The sequence below is a fragment of the Embiotoca jacksoni genome, unplaced genomic scaffold (assembly GCF_022577435.1).
Source record: "Embiotoca jacksoni isolate LCO1_2020_lvr unplaced genomic scaffold, fEmbJac1.0.p SCAF_7, whole genome shotgun sequence".
NCBI classification, from domain to species: Eukaryota; Metazoa; Chordata; class Actinopteri; family Embiotocidae; genus Embiotoca; species Embiotoca jacksoni.
In genome coordinates, this window is record NW_027185425.1 from 8,105,203 (window position 1) to 8,121,515 (window position 16,313).

At 44.4% G+C, this 16,313-nt stretch overlaps 1 protein-coding gene across 2 annotated transcripts; it reads right to left on the reverse strand.

The window, feature by feature from the left end:
- Positions 1–2,986: 2,986 nt before the first annotated feature.
- ubp1 (upstream binding protein 1) lies at positions 2,987–14,119 on the reverse strand. Of its 2 annotated transcripts, XM_069176896.1 has the most exons (16): positions 13,419–14,119; positions 10,885–11,036; positions 9,703–9,779; positions 9,498–9,603; positions 9,307–9,413; positions 9,024–9,176; positions 8,787–8,897; positions 7,822–7,929; positions 7,432–7,538; positions 7,284–7,338; positions 6,479–6,572; positions 6,269–6,359; positions 5,907–6,025; positions 5,682–5,824; positions 5,262–5,313; positions 2,987–5,163 (listed from the first exon to the last, which is right to left on the reverse strand). In XM_069176896.1, exons 1-16 carry the CDS (start codon positions 13,532–13,534, stop codon positions 5,126–5,128), a joined length of 1,629 nt encoding a protein of 542 aa, XP_069032997.1. In that variant the 5' UTR covers positions 13,535–14,119; the 3' UTR covers positions 2,987–5,125. The 2 variants fall into 2 exon arrangements, with proteins under 2 accessions (XP_069032997.1, XP_069032998.1); XM_069176897.1 differs by lacking the exon at positions 7,822–7,929.
- Between the last annotated feature and the right edge of the window lie 2,194 nt (positions 14,120–16,313).

Below are 16,313 nucleotides of genomic sequence, written 5' to 3' on the forward strand. Positions count from 1 at the left end.
GAAATGCACAACCAGGCAGAAAATTAGCTTTATCTGCTCACAGACACATTTTTTTTTTTTTTTTTTTTTTCACGACCGGAAACCATGGCCGGATTATCATACTCTGGGGTGTGCGTGCAAAACTGAGCCGACAGGCCCCTGTAATCAAAATAAGATTGACTTCATTAATCCGACAGTGGGGAAATCTCCAGGTTCCCCTTAATTTTTTATGTAATGTGCACACTATTTATAACCCCGAAAATTACATGGCATCTGGTCTGCTGAGATAATCTCATTGAACACAAATAATTAACCAACACACCATTTAAGCACAACAAATCCACTTATAGAGCCCAAAGAGTCTAAAATAATAATTTTTTTTTTAAAAAAAAAGAAGCAAAACATGTACTTACTAAAAGAAAGACTAAATATAAACAAACCGGGTGAAACCATTCATATGCATACGGAATATATTGAAACATGTTGGATGACGTGCTATAATATATATATATATTTTTTTTAAGTCATAACAAAGGGGGGAATTGAATCCCAACATATCAACTGAGTGGCAGCAGTGCTGACCACTGCACAACCAATCTTCACAGGAATCTGATAGCATTGTAAAAGATCTTTGGCTCATTGAAACCTGTAACTCCACCACCCATAAATATTCATTCAAATGCAACTAAAATTGCCGCAGACATTCTTTGGATAGTAGATACACGTGTTTCCAAGGGGGTCTACAATGATATTAAATATCTTCCTGTAATGTGTAGTGTATGCAAAACTTTTTCAATTTCTCCAAAGTTTCAACTTTACTGAAAGTTGAATCACCATCAACAAGCCAAGGTGGAATCTGAACCATTAATAGCAACCTTGGTGAAGTAGAATATTTTACTTGTTGAGTTAACCAGACTGTCGGTTGAGTCTGAGTGAACTCACTTCCTCCTGCCACGGTTCCTCATCTGGTGCTGCAGATAGTCCAGCGGTCTATGACGCCGACGCTGAGCTGGAAATGACCTCAGAAAGACATGGGTCCGAACCCCGCTGATATCGCTTGCAGGTATCACATGGTCATGGTTTACGCAGGGCGAGACCTCCTAAGGCGAATAAGGTAAGCCACACATGGGTTTGTATGTGCAGTCATGCTAATACCAAAGGTCAACAACCAAAAGAGTTCATTGTGCATTGGTTAGAGGTCAGTTCAGTCAAAAAGTGATAACAAAACAAAGGAGGAGATACCAGGAGACAGGCCAGTACACCAGGAGATGTGGAGGGGGCCGTAGGAGGACAACAACCCAGCAGCAGGACCGCTATCTGCTCCTTTGTGCAAGGAGGAACAGGAGGAGCGCTGCCAGAGCCCTACGAAATGACCTCCAACAGGCCACTAATGTGCATGTTTCTGCTCAAACTGTCAGAAACAGACTCCATGAGGGTGGTACGAGGGCCCGACGTCCACAAGCGGGGCCTGTGCTTACAGTCCAACACCGTGCAGGGCGATTGGCATTTGCCAGAGAACACCAAGATTGGCAGCTTCGCCATCGGCGCCCTGTGCTCTTCATGGATGAGAGCAGGTTCACACTGAGCACATGTGACAGACGTGACAGAGTCCGGAGACGCCGTGGAGAACGTTCTGCTGCCTGCAACATCCTCCAGCAGGACCGGTTTGGCAGTGGGTCAGCAATGGTCTGGGGAGGCATTTCTTTGGAGGGCCGCACAGCCCTCCACGTGCTAGCCAGAGGTACCCTGACTGCCATTAGGTACCGGGATGAGATCCTCAGACCCATTGTAAGACCATATGCTGGTGCAGTGGGCCCTGGGTTCCTTCTGATGCATGACAATGCTCGGCCTCATGTGGCTGGAGTGTGTCAGCAGTTCCTGCATGATGAAGGCATCGATGCTATGGACCGGCCTGCCCGTTCCCCACACCTGAATCCAATCCACCACATCTGGAACATCAGGTCTCGTTCCATCCACCGACGCCACGTCGCACCACAGGCTGTCCAGGAGTGGACTGATGCTTTGATCCAGGTCTGGGAGGAGATCCCTCAGGAGAACATCCGTCATCTCATCAGGAGAATGCCCAGGCGTTGTAGGGAGTGCATACAGGCACGTGGAGGCCACACACACGACTGAGCCTCATTTTGACTTGTCTTGAGGAATTTCCACAGAAGTTGGATCAGCCTGTGATCTGATTTTTCCACTTTTATTTTGAGTATGATTCTGAATCCAGACCTCTATGGGATAATGATTTTGTTTTCCATTGATCATGCTTATGTTATTTTGTTCTCAACACATTCCACTATGTAATGAATAAAGATTTTCAACTGGAATATTTCATTCATTGAGATCTAGGATGTGTTGTTTAAGTGTTCCCTTTATTTTTTTGAGCAGTGTAGTATAGCCAGGGCGGTGCGATGCGGCTAAGTTTGATGTTTTGCCATGACACAGGAAGTTGTTTAAGGTCAAAGGATGCTCCAAACCTCATGAAACTTGTGTCGTGCACCAACTATCACGAGTTTTTTTAAGATGTGAAAGATGCCAAAAAAAAGGATTTTTTTTTTTAAAAGAAGAATAAGGAACGAGATCGAGGAAAATAATTAAAACTGCAAGCGAGAATATGCGGACCCTCGCACGCTGCAAGTGGCCTGCAGTTTTAATCTTGGCTTTTGCAATTCTGCTTTTGTGAAACAGGCCCTAAGAGGATGATATCAGTGTTGACTTGGAGATTAACATTTATAGAACAGGGATGTGGAGTTCGAAAGGCATTGGGGATGATGTTTTTTTGGAATGATGAATTGTGGTTTACAGCTTTCTTTGTTTTAAACAGACAAAATGAGCCCCATAATCCATTGTATTATTATTTTTTTTTTTTGAAATCTTGGGTCCCCAGTTTAATAAGTGTTGAATACCGACTTGCAGGACTAGCCCATTGTTGTAGTCACACATTTGTTTCTCGCACAATTATTGTCCGTCTTCAGTGTAATAACGAAAGCGGGACACCAGAGAAAGTTATGAAATCATTTATTCCCAGCACATGTGGTTGTGTACATCTCCAGCATATGATACTGTGCACATGAGAAGCATCATCATTGACATTAGGCTGTACATTAACAGTGGTCACCTCTCCTGCTCGCACTCTCACACACAATCACACAGACAGACGGTGGGTCAGACCTAAACTGCTCACCAAAGTTTGCCTGACTCGGACACCCGCTCTATTCTCACGAATTTCTGACGGACAGTTTAATGTGCTGTGGTACTCATGTCCTTGTAAACACCACAAGAGCTACAGTCCTGGCTCTGGCGCGTGGTGAGACAAAAACACAGACGCTTTTTAGTCTCAACATTCTTTCTTTTTTTGTTTTTTTTTGTTCTCCTTCTCTTTAGGCGGACCAGAAGAGGGTGGGGCTGTAGGACTACTGACTACACATCAAGCTTGAATTTTGTGAATTTATTCAGTGCAGGCTTGGTCTCTAACATCTGGAAAAAGAAGAGGGGGCTTGGGGGTTACACTCACTGACAAAATTATATGTCCCATCTTTTCCCGTCTTCAACATGCTCTTTACTACATAGCAAGCTAAACACAGTTTCATCATACCAACAGGAAAAAAGTTTATGACAACTGACAATGAAATTTTCTTTGCCATAACGAAAAACGATGTACATGCACACACACGCATATTCGGACACTGACACGTTGAAGTCTAAACTGTATGCACTTCAAAAATGCCAGACTGTGTACCAAAATCAATAGTTCAACTAAACCAATGCAGACTCCCAGGAGTTGAGGTTTCACTTGAAACTGATGAACCTCTACCAGCCTGCTGCATGATGGGTTGTTTTCTTCCAGAGCCTGGAATGGAGGGTTTATTTAAGTCAGCGCACAAGGAACGGCGCTAGATTTTATTCACTTCTGACCAATTCTTTTAATGCCTCCAATGACAAAGATGTCCAGAGTCACTAAGGCTTTTTCTAAAATAATGATAAAAAAAATAGCCTATTAATCTGAAACCTGTTTGGTCCACGTTATAGTAGGTTATTAAATAGGCGTTACTGCTCCACCAGACAGTACTCTTAAAAGGTTTTATCCTTTCATGAACGTTTATGGCCAAAATCTCAGAATCCCACGTCTCCATACCAGTGTTTCAAAGTCAGTACGTGAAACAGGGGAGTCAAAGATGAAGTGTGTGTGCTCTGTGTGAGTAAAAGATTGAGCTAAAAAGCCAATATGGCACCAGAAACAAGTAAATTCAATGAGAGCAACAGAAACAGCTGATCCATCAATAAAACTAAAAATGGTAAAAGCGGGAGAGCTGAGCTGAGTGTGACATCATGTCGACGCACAGAGGTTTATGGCTGTAAGTCTAAATCACATAGGATGGCTCTGTGTGACAAGAGTTAATGAAATCAGTCCATTTGACAAAAGTCCAAGAAAGAAGAAAAACTGGCGTCAACATCCACAAATGACGCCACTTCCACGAACTCAGCCTGGATATTTCAGGGGTTTCCAAGCTCAGCTGATCAATAAATGGTTACTTAATGGTTTATTAAGACAACCCCATTGAGAATGTTTAACAAGCAGAGTAAGGTGGGATTCTCCTTTAAGCGGGTTAGTATGAGATCACATGCTGTTCAGCAGTTACAGGTTATCGAATACTGGCCTAGTGCTGGTTGTGTGCGTCGTGTAGGAAGGGCAACGAGCAACAAGGAAACTCTGCTATCTTTCCTTCTCCTGCCAGCCAGAGCACCACCCACCTCTCTCTCCTGGAGCCTCCACCCTCCCTTTTCCACACAGAAACCATATAAAAGACAAAAAAATAAAATAAAAAAATAAAATAAAATAAAATAAAAATACATAGAAACATTGTTAACATTCCCCTAATCCCGTATCCTCCCCGGTCTCTCTTCTTTAAACTAATCTCCTCCGTTAATATTGTTTTCAATATGAAACAGTGGACACACCCATGTCAGATTCTAACATTTACATGGCTTTAACGCAGTCTGTCTGCTTTCCGTCGAGCGATCGCTTAGAGAGACAGGGAGGAAGTAGAGGGAAAGAGTAGAGGCAGGCAGAGAGGGACAGAGGGAGGCTTCTGCTCCAAAACAGAGGGTGGAGTATTAGTGATGCCATCTGTCCTCCTCACTACTTCATGATTAGATGGAGTCCTTCGCCCAACTCATCTGGAGGGGGGACACACACGTGGAAAAGTACATTAAATCAGCGTCAAGTAAAGACAACAATTGTAAGTTGTGACACTGCATAGGCAATGTGAGCAGACCTTCAACAGTGCTGATCAAAAAACAGCTCTCGTCAGGCAAGTTGTAAACCATCTGTGAAACAAACAGAAAAACAAAGAGGGTATGAAAACAAAGAGCTCATCAAATACGTTGCTCTACTCGGAAGTGATTTCTTGACGTTTTAGAGACCTCTAATATCAATGGCAGTGTTAAAGCAGGAACAATACCGTGTGTGTTTGACAGCAGGAGGCTGTAAATTACATGCAAATAAGCAACTCAACGGACAGCAGAGTTATTCATGGACAGATAGCACACAAAGTGGTGACACACTGACGCTTCTTCTGTATATAGTAAGTCTCAGTGCAAGTCTGGTCGTTTACTCTAACCTAAAAATTACATAAACTAAAGTCCCAGTGGCTATAATGAAATGTTTGTGTATATGCGTGTATGAGTGCTAGTACCTGGTCACTCAGCAGGATGTGTATGCCTGTGGGACCCTGTCTGTACACCTGGTTGATCCTTCCCAGTGGAAGGCAGCACACACACGCCATCTTGCGGATGAGCTCTGCAGCTGTGAGCTCCTCTAGGTACAGAGCATGGTACACTGCACAGAAACAGACCAGCGTTACACTCCTGTTCATATTCGCACTGTGCCTTAAATCAGTAACATGTTCAGCTGCTCTTACCATGTAAACTAGAGGAGATGCTGTGTTCTCCGTTTTCATTGGTGCCGTGTCTCTCCAGTAGGGGGCTCTCCTGAGGGGACTCCTGACAGACGTACACCGTCAACCTGGGACGCACTGACCTGCACACAGAACAGTTTCCACAGTGAAGCACACTGTCTGGCATCGGCCCCACGCTGCGGTGTAGGTTATGTTAGGCCACACAAAAGAGGGTTGTGGGGGGCATAATGTCCATCTCTGTTGAATCAGCTGCTTTGCTTTACCGTAACATACGTCAAAACAAATAAATACACCTAAGTGTTGTTGCTTAGTAACTTGTGCACACAAACATACAATACTGTCCCACTCGCTCAGGTGTAACATACCTGGATTTGAGTGCATTGAAGAGTCTGATCCCATCTGCTGGCCCACAAATCTGGACCAGGTCGTCCCGGGTTAGTTTCAACAAATCCGAACCTACACATTTAAAAAAAAAAAAAAAAAAAAAAAAAAAAAAAAAAGAGTCACTTGTAACGCAGCTATTACAACATTACATTTGCGTTATATTGTGAGCGCGACAACCTGCCTGTGTGTACCTGAGAAGTGAGAGAAGAGCCGAGCGTAGGAGTTGAAGCGATTTTTCAGCAGCCACTTCTGTGTGTCCTGTATGGAGGCGGTGGGGCTCAACTGCTGTTGGAGGGATGGAGGGACACACACACACACACACACACACACACACACACACACACACACACACACACACACACGCAGGATGTCAACACATCTGCACAGCTGGATCTAAAGTTTACTTTCCCCTTCTCATTCAAATCCCACTTAGCCCTCACACAATACTGTATATATTTGATGTAGCACAGCCTGCGAATACTGATTATGTGCCACTGATATAAACATTAACTAACATTTAAACGTATTGTGATTGTTTACTCTGTAAAAAAAATAAAGATAAACTTCCCTATTGCAGATTAAAGTTGCTTATTTTACTGTAACAAAGTGGCACTAGGAGGCAAACAGATTTTCATTGTTTAAGAGTCTATAATCAGCTAATGTTGATTACAAACTTAGTGCGGATCCTCTTGTTACTTGTTTCACCACTCAATGCAACCACAGCAGCAGTTATAATTTCTCAGGAAAGTGGTCGTACAAATTTGAAGTTGTATGTTGTCGAAAGGGAGTAAAAAAGAAAAGAAAAGCACAGGTGTAACTATAACATGAACAATGACTCGGCTACATTCAGCTAAGTCATGACCCTGAAACCAACGCAGCAAAATGGATTCAGATGTCACTAATTGTATTATTTACACGTGTGCTTTTCTTTTAGTGACATGTTTGATTTTTGAACTCTTTCCACCAGCTCATAGAGGAGAATAACTCCGGACTAACCTCCGAGTTGCCATGGCTGCCAGGGTCTGCCTGGTGATTGGGTGAGGACGAATCACTAGAGGACAAAGAGATGAATAGTTAAGAGTTGGGCGACCAACATACACCTTTGGACAAAGTCCAAAGTGAACGAGCGAACAAACAGACGTACCTGTCCAGCACTGAGGAGGTTGTGTATGTGGACAGCGGGGTGGACGTAAAGGTGGGAGTAGCTGCCTGGTTGGTGCTGACGTAGGCGTTGTCTGGCCAGGGGGAGCACTGAAGAAGGACACACACATCTAAATACTCAATAATTAGAGCCGCACAAAGACAACACAGGCACCTCCACCCACCCAGAAATAAGAGCTAGAGGGCTGTAGAAAAAGTCAAGTATGGACTGGGAATTAAGCTTTGCATCATCTCCACACCAACTAATGTCAAAAACATGGCACTGAAACATCCCTTTCACTGAGGACCAAGAGTCTACAAGGTTCAGCTGACAGCCAGGTGTGGGTGGAGTGATGGGAGGAGGAGGAGGAGTGGATTGGAGCAGGGTGCTTACACTGCCTCTCTTGGCCAAGGAGTCGCCACAGTCAGCGGGAAGTGTTCGCTTGCTGGACTTTTTCAGCTCGTGGTCACCCGCATCCTCTATGATAGGCTCAAGCCTCGTCTACATACAGACACAGAGGTTAGAAAGCCAGCGACTGACACACAGACACAAACGGCAACTCTGGGAGCACAGAGAGATGGAAGTTTATTTTTCTTACAATGACTGTGATTAAAACCTCAGAGGCAGAACATATTCCAACATCTACTTAATGATGAATCAAAGGACCCGTGTTTTTTTTTTTTAATACATTTGAGCTTTTATTTAGCACGTTATACAAACTGTGCAGGATTTTATGTGGATGTGAAACACCTCACATAATAAGACCCCCTCCATGCTAAATATAGTTGAAATTAATGCAGATTTTTTTTTTAGGACATAAAATATCAGCATTCTGGAAGACAAAGAGCAGAGATGCTACTTCTGCCCTCTTGACATTACTGACATTTTTCCAGACCATTCTTCCCTCTTAGCAGCAATGAATGGCTTCAGTTCGTGTCTCTGCCTCATTAAAATATACATAATGAGACAGGTAATCCACTACAAGTATGATCACCATCAGATTGTTCTGCAACCTTTTCTGTGGTGGTGTGTTGAGATGTTGTCGGGGGGGGGGGGGGGGGGGATGAGGGAGACCATCAGAAAGAATAAAAATGGATCGTGTGATTTTTGCTGCTCTTCACATGTTCAGCGGTCCTTAAATTTAGAGCCATATGCTCGAGAAAACGGTTGGCAGAGATGTAATCCTCGGCTTTCTAAAACTGCACTATGGTCCTTTACTTGTATAAGCATATTTCACTTACATTTGAACATAAATGGCCCTTCAAATGAAAAGTGAACCTAGATTCTCGTTAGTCCTGCAGCCTTTTTAGTGCCGAGGCCACATAAAGCCTAACTGTCCACAGCAGCTGCACACTGACCTCTGACAGGATAGTGGTATCGTAAGAAGGCTGGTACTTCTCCTTCTCTTGAGGTGTGCGTTTTTCCATCTTCTCCCTGTCGGTCTTTTGCTTACGGTCCGCCCCCTTTGGCTAAACAGGAAGCAGAGAAGAAGAGACCGAGAAAAGATCGATTTATTTGCCGTGAGGGCTGATGCACAAATGACAGTATAATTTCGTCAGAGGGAACATTTCTCCCGTGAGAGACTGAGTGTGCACCTTGAAGACTTTGATTTGGCAGGAGGCGGAGTGGAGGTGCTCTGTGTGCTCTCCGCCGTCTCCCTGGGCGAACGTGTCAATCTGGATCCTGAAGGGGACGCCCTTCTCGCCACCGTGCTTCCTGGGAGTGAACTCTGTGCTGATGCAGTGCACCTGCAGACAGCAGGTAGACAAGAGGGTGAGGATCTCAAAATATGTGTTTGATGTGGAAATTCAGCAGCACACCAAACACACAGAGAAAGTTGAAGTGTGTGTGTGTTTCAAGTGACTGTTTGCGTGTTACCTGCACAAAAACAGAAGTTCTTTTGTTCATGTCCCACAGAAAATCTGCAGCATTCAGCTGGGAGGAGTGAGTCTTCGGCTCCACAATGGCCACTGACATGGGGATATCTGACACACAACACACACACATTTGAGCTCCAAATTACACTCATGGGACAGTTAAAGTAAACATTTCTTGCCAGCCATCTTTACCAATGTCAAGGAGACGGTCGCCAGGACGATTCCACCTCCAGCCCTCCAGCTGCTGGTGCTCCGTGTACTGCAGCCGACGGTCATGAAACACTACTCTCACTATGCTCTACACAAACACAGACACAGACACACACACACATTAGATATAAAGTGTGCTTGGCATAAGGAGCAGAAGTTTGTCCTCCATTTTTGAGGATCCTCTCACCTTCACCATCTTGTTGTTGAGCTCGGGTAACTCCCCTGGCTTCCTGTTGTCCAACATACGCACCTCATAAGACTGGCCTGACAGACAGAGAGGAGAAGTACAATTAAAAAGAAAGAAACATCATCAAGCGCAGAATGTAAATATTTCTTATAATTTAATGGCCTCCCTAAAAAGTATAGGCTTTCTGACAAAACCACGACAGAGTGACCGGTCTTATAAACGCAAACGATTATGACTGAAAGTGATAAAGTTAAACTATTAGCTGGCCGAATGCCAAGACTTCCTACACCCATTTCAAATTAAAGGCTCTCAGTTGAAATTAAAATCCCTCTTACGTTTCATACGCGGGTCAGCCATGAACTTGGCTTTGATAAAGTCTTTTCTTGCTTCGTAATTTGGACGAGACTGGAGACGAAAGCCCACTTTTCGCCAAAGAGAATGAGCTCTGACAAAATTCTCAACAGTTCTTGAAACTTCTCAATTGTCCTACACATCTATTCTGGGGCTCCATTTTGTTTGGAAAATATCAAAACCTCAAAGAACAAAAAAAACTAAACTTTAGCAATAAACAAGAGTTTGCTGTTGAGGTTTTAAAATGAAGTGTAAAAGACTTTTGAACAGTAAAAAAAATTTTTGACCAAGGTTTGTCTGATGGAAAAATATCTATTTTATGTTTGAATGATCGCATCTGAATAAAAAGTTCATGTTTTCTGGCTTCTTTCTTGGATGATTATAAATGACTCAATTTTGGAAATGCAGCCTTTATGATGGTTTAATTTGAGGAAGCTGGGACAAAGTCTTTTGTAATGTTTTATGAAGATGTTGTTTCTCCGCTGTAACAGAATAATTAGTGTCTTATTCTGTGCCATAAAGTAAATGTCGCAAAGTCAATGTCAAAACTGCTGGTGCAGATCTTTATTGTGTTGTGTGGAGGCGAGAGGAGGCAGCCATTTCCAACAGCAGTGGTTTCATTTTACAGTAATCACACTAATGTGCATTAAATTAATGTGCTAATTATTTATTGATGTTAAACAGTGGGTGTGCAGCACCAGGAACACATCGAAACAGGCTGTCAAGGCCTTTATGAGCACTTAAAGAGTCTTAGTAGAAAAATTCAACACAACTAAACCACAGTTGACCAAAACTCTTCCTCAAATACATGTACCGTGTCAGGCGTCTCACCTTGGTTCAGGTATGTGAGCGTCTCGTCGTGCAGCTTGACGGCAGGCGAGGTGGCAGCACACAGCACATACTGGAATGGGGGATTTTTGGTCTCGTTTTCAGGAGGGAGGCTGGAGTCCTCCTGCTTAAAGATCGGCAGAGCCAGCACATCACTGAGAGAGAGAGAGAGAGAGAGAGAGAGAGAGAGAGAGAGAGAGAGAGAGAGAAGACACACAGACAGACAGTCAACTCAGGTGGGATGAAGATTAGGTGGCAAAGAAAAAAAAACAGAAAACCACATAAAAGAACAGTTGTGACACAGCTTAAAATTTTCCTTGAAAAGCTTAACTGGTGTCTTTTCTTTGCCTCTGGCCTCAATATTTTTCAACGGATTTCTGTCGTTGAGCTTTTATTGAATCTCAAACACCTGTGAACACACGTGGGATCATAACCACTGTGACCTCCCTGAAACTAAACAGCAAACCTGCCTTTATTTATCCAGACTGGATGTTCTTCTTTACTTCAATCTCTGACAACACATCAAATTGATTTGTGTCATTTTAAACTGTTCATACGACACTTTTGGGAGGACAATACTTCACCTTGTCCTCGTGTGGAATTATTAAATGGACCGGCTTATTTTAGAAGAAGTGACGAAGGCTTTCCATCGATCAAATGGCTCTCTTATTATGTATGCATGAGTCCGCAGCAGCAGGATAAATGAACAGAATCACCCAGAGATAGCCTGGGCTGCTGACATATACTATCTCTCACACTTGGCAGCCACTCCAGACAACTAACCTATCCTCAGCTCACCCTGACAAATGCTGCGGGAGTGTCAGCGGGTGCACTGCGAACAGGAGCGTGTGTGTGTGTGTGTGTGTGTGTGTGTGTGTGCAAAAAAAGGAGTCTTATCCATGCAAAAGAAATGCAGACTGTGGCATCTCATTTCCTGGAAAACATTTTGAGCAAGAGTCTAAACATTGACCAAACTTTTTTTTTTTTTTTAAGAGACACTTGACAATTTTGTGACTTCCTGCAGCATCTCCAAACAAACAAACAAAATCTTTCAAACAGCTGCCTGCAGGACTTATTCAACCCCACATCAGTTGCTAGTCTCTACAGACTGGATGCCTCCCCCCCCCCCTACACTGTCAAAGTGTTGGCACAACCTGGGTACCACAGCCCTGCTTGACCTCCCCCCTCAAAAAACAAAAAACAACCCCTCTCCTTCCTGAAATCTGAGGAGCTCTTTCCACTGAAACACACTGAGACATTCTGTTCCCGCCAGCTGCTGACTCCAAACACGCCCCACGACCAGACAGCCTTACATCTCAAGCCGCTTCTCACTAATTCACTTACATGCATACCATTACTTTATAATTTGTGAACTTGCTCACACTCGTGAGTGACTGGCACACACCTACGTCATGCTCAGATAAACGCACACGGAAAGCAGATGGACGAGGAGGCTGCTGAGAAGACGTGCATACCCTCGGAGCTTCTAGCCTTTGCCATTCAAATATCACTAACCTATTACATAACACTGTGCACACGTAAATAATTACTAAAATGAACACGTGGTTTACAACAATATCACTTCTGTGCCAGCTGACTCTTCTTTAATAAATCAAGAAATACAGTCATAGGAAACGTACGTGTCCTTCACAGACTGGGTGCAAACAAACAGTGCTAACTAACCTGCCGTTCACAGGATGTCACATTTCAGAATAAATGTTGGAATCACTAGTGACCCCAAACTGGTGTGATTCCCGGGTGTCATTCATTTCCAACTGGCACCATTAAGATTAAAATCCATGACTGCACTGTTGATGTTTGATTCTTTTGAAGGTGTCAAAAACCAGTGCAGTTACACACCCAGGACTTGTAGCTGCAGTGTTAAGAAGACTTTATGAGAATAAATAAACATTCAGACTGTGGATCATCAGTTATAGATCTCAGCAGCAGGAAAATGTTGACTACCTACTTTCATTTCTGAAATCATGTTCGGGAATATCCCACACGCAGAAGCTTCCTCTGAGCCAGAAATTATACTATTTCCTAATCAAAAAGACCCATCAGACTGATCAGATCAGAGGCAGCGAACAACTTTTTGTTTCTACACAACACTGATGTTCCAAAACAAAGCCACGGCCCTGTTCTTACAACCAAACCAGGGCCTTTCTTGCAGACTTTGTAACACAAAGTTTGGGTATCTTTTTGGCAACAGGACGAGTTGATATAACGTATTCCCCCTCACCTCCCTCCTCTCACAGTGTAACACGTATTCCCCCCCCCCCCTTTTTGCTTTTGTGCGGGTTTATGGAAGTTCATCTTCGCGGCACCCTGCAGAGACCGTCCTACTCCCGACCATCACACCATCCACAAAGGCAAACAACAACATCCGAGACAGGCGCAGGGGCTTGCGGTGCTAAAAAAAAACACCCTCCGAGACAAGACTGCATGTTGTTCTCCCTGACGACCCCCCCCCCCCACACCGCTGTAGAGAAGCCGGGGGGGGGGGGGGGTCCGACGTGCTGCCTCCCGTGTCTAACCTCATGCTGTAGGCTCCAGCCCCCAGCTCCTGCCCGATGCCGGACAGGCTGGCATCGAAGTCGTGCACCAGCCCCGACTCGATGCTGGCGTCGTCCATCTTCAGCACCCAGGCCATCGGCCCCAGCTCCTTGTCCTCGGCTTCGACTCGGAGGGCCGCCAGCTTGCTTCAGGTACAAGAGGTCGAGCTGTGAGAGGAAGTGTGGGCTCCGCAGCTTCTCCTCAGTGACACCGTGAGAGGAAAGTTATGCTGCTAGCCCGTTAGCCGCTCCCTGGCGAACTGGGCAGGCGAATTGGTAGCTTCCGACGCAGGCTGGATGTATCGCCATATCTCCACTCGGCCCTTTTTTTTTTATTTAAATTTTGTTTAAATATTCGTACAACCTCGGTCCTTCCTCCACGAGTGGCACACTTCCTTAAAAAAAAAAAAAAAAAAAGTAACGTTGAGCTACAACCTGCTCAGCTAGCAATTAAGTCAGTCGTGACCGAAGATGCGAGCTGATTGTCAGCATGCTAACGTGAGCTAACGGCTAGCTCCACGAAAAAGCAGCTTAAGCGAGCCAGCGTGGATCCAGCAGCCCCCGTCGTTGTTCGCTCCGGTCGGCGAGTTCTTCAAACGGGTCTCCGCTAACGTTTGCGCAGCAAAATGCAACAAGCAGGTGGAATTAAATGGTTGTTTTTTTTTTTTTTTTTAGTCCACACGCCGCATCCCACGCAGCCGTCCGCACAGCTGTTGCTACCTAGCTCCGAAGCTAACTAGCACCAACTTCCAACTTCGCTACGTCCGGTGACCTAAGAGCGCCTCTCCTCCAGCGCCATCCCAAACGGAGCTCCTCTTCTCATCGCGGAGCCGGAATCACCGCCGAGGCTTCCCAGTCGTCCAAACGCAGTCCTTCAACCATCCACTGCGAAGCGTTTGACACTAAACCGGGCATCAACATGGCTCCCTCGGTCCGTGAAGCCCGCAGCGCCGCCACCGCCGAGCGTCGGGGATTGATGCCGGGGGGAGACGGCGATCAGCCAATCAGAGGGCCGCCTCCCGCGCCGGGCGCAGAGGGATCAGCCAATCAGAAGCCTTCGAGCTTCCGTCATTGTGTCCCAACTGTAGCTGCGCGCTGCCTCCCAGAAACTATGATACATCTCACAAAGTCAACAAAAGATGAACGCCGTGGACGTAAAGCATCCGACTCGGCGACACCGCGCAATTTACAGTTCATCTCTCACACCCAGCGAGTTAAAGGAAGCAACAACAAAAAAACAAACAAAAAACGAAAGCGGTTATTCATTAACATCGTCCTGCAGAGAGCCTCAAACACGCGCTGTTTACACTTTGGAGCCATAAACTAAAACGTCATGTTCAAGTTCATGAGGTTCATACCGTGTGTAACCAAGTTTTCAGTGTAGGGCTGCCAGAACAACATTGTGCACCTCACTCCAGCTGCAAAACGCACACGACTCAGCCCGGTACCGAGCAGGTCCAAACGGGAGCTCATGTTTGATTCATACCCGTGTTGAACAGAAGAGGAGTCCAGTTCGCTAAAAACCCGTGTGAGGACTACACCCCCCTCCTCCTCCTCCTCCTCCACTACTGTCTGGTCAATAATTATCCACCGTCGGACCCTGGACATGGCGCACAGTCAAGTCTGTGGGTGGCAGAGGTTTTTACGAGCAGGGTTCACACGCTATTTTTACTCAATTCAAGTCCCCTCTGTCTGACTTCTCAGGAAAAAAAAAAAAAGGACGTCAACACACAACTGTGCAAAACACAGTCAGGATCAAACATAATCGACAGACAATCAACAACAAAAATCATATACATGCAAACATTAAAGACTCCTCTCTGTTAATTTATATTTAGAGATTACATTGGGCAACTTTTAAACTAAAGAGCTGAGTACTCCCTTATAATAAAGAATCCTGCTTTAAAAATACTTAAATTATTGACAGTATCCAAGTATTTAAATCACTGCAGGTAGGCTTCCTTGCCAAATTATATTTGATTATAGCAGTGCTTTAAAATGCAAGAAGTGTTTTTCTGTTGCAGCTGTGAGTGGAGTTAATTTTAATTCATACATATTTGGGTAGCTCTACTATTAAAGCGTATAAGATTTGAATGCAAGTTATCTGACAATTCTAGTTGGAAAAGCAGCATTTTCTACAAAATTTTACTGTTGTAAGTAAGTATAAAATAACATAAAATGGTAATACTACAACATAAGTATCTCAAACTGTACTCTTACTTCACCACAGTCCACCTCTGTTCTGTAATTGATATGTTTGCCTGCATCAGGAATTGTGTTGAGGACAGACACGGTATTAATGGCAGACTTGGCAGCTTCTGCAGATGACCGCAGGGAGGCCAAGGGGCCAGTTTACAGGTCAGACTGGGTCCGTATCTGGGACCCTCGTTAGCAGCTCCTAAATTTACAACCAACAGAACAGATGCATACATGAAATTCAGCACTGGTCTCTCAAATAGCTTTGTTACATAAGACATAAATGTTTTCTTTTGTACCGTGTCTGGTTTAGCCCACTTTATGAACAAGTGCACGTTGTCCACTCGTCACAGCTTTTTGCAGGGGAGCATTGGGAGGATCTGCCGTTTTTCTTATCAGACAGTAAAATAAACTCTGGTTTTGGTGCTGCTCATCAGACAAATTGTGTGAACTGCTTTGGAAAATGGTGACAAACAGTTTTCACCAATTCCTCACATTTAAGACCAAACAAGTAACGGAAAAGAATCATCAATGCAGCGAATTATGAAATTAATCATTAGTGGTCTCCAACGTTTTTTAATTTGTATGACCACTCATCACAGGTACAAATATTTGTCTTTTTGAGAGTGAATATAGGGGAAAAAAAAAAGGTTTAGTTTTATCCCCTTCTATAATCTGGAG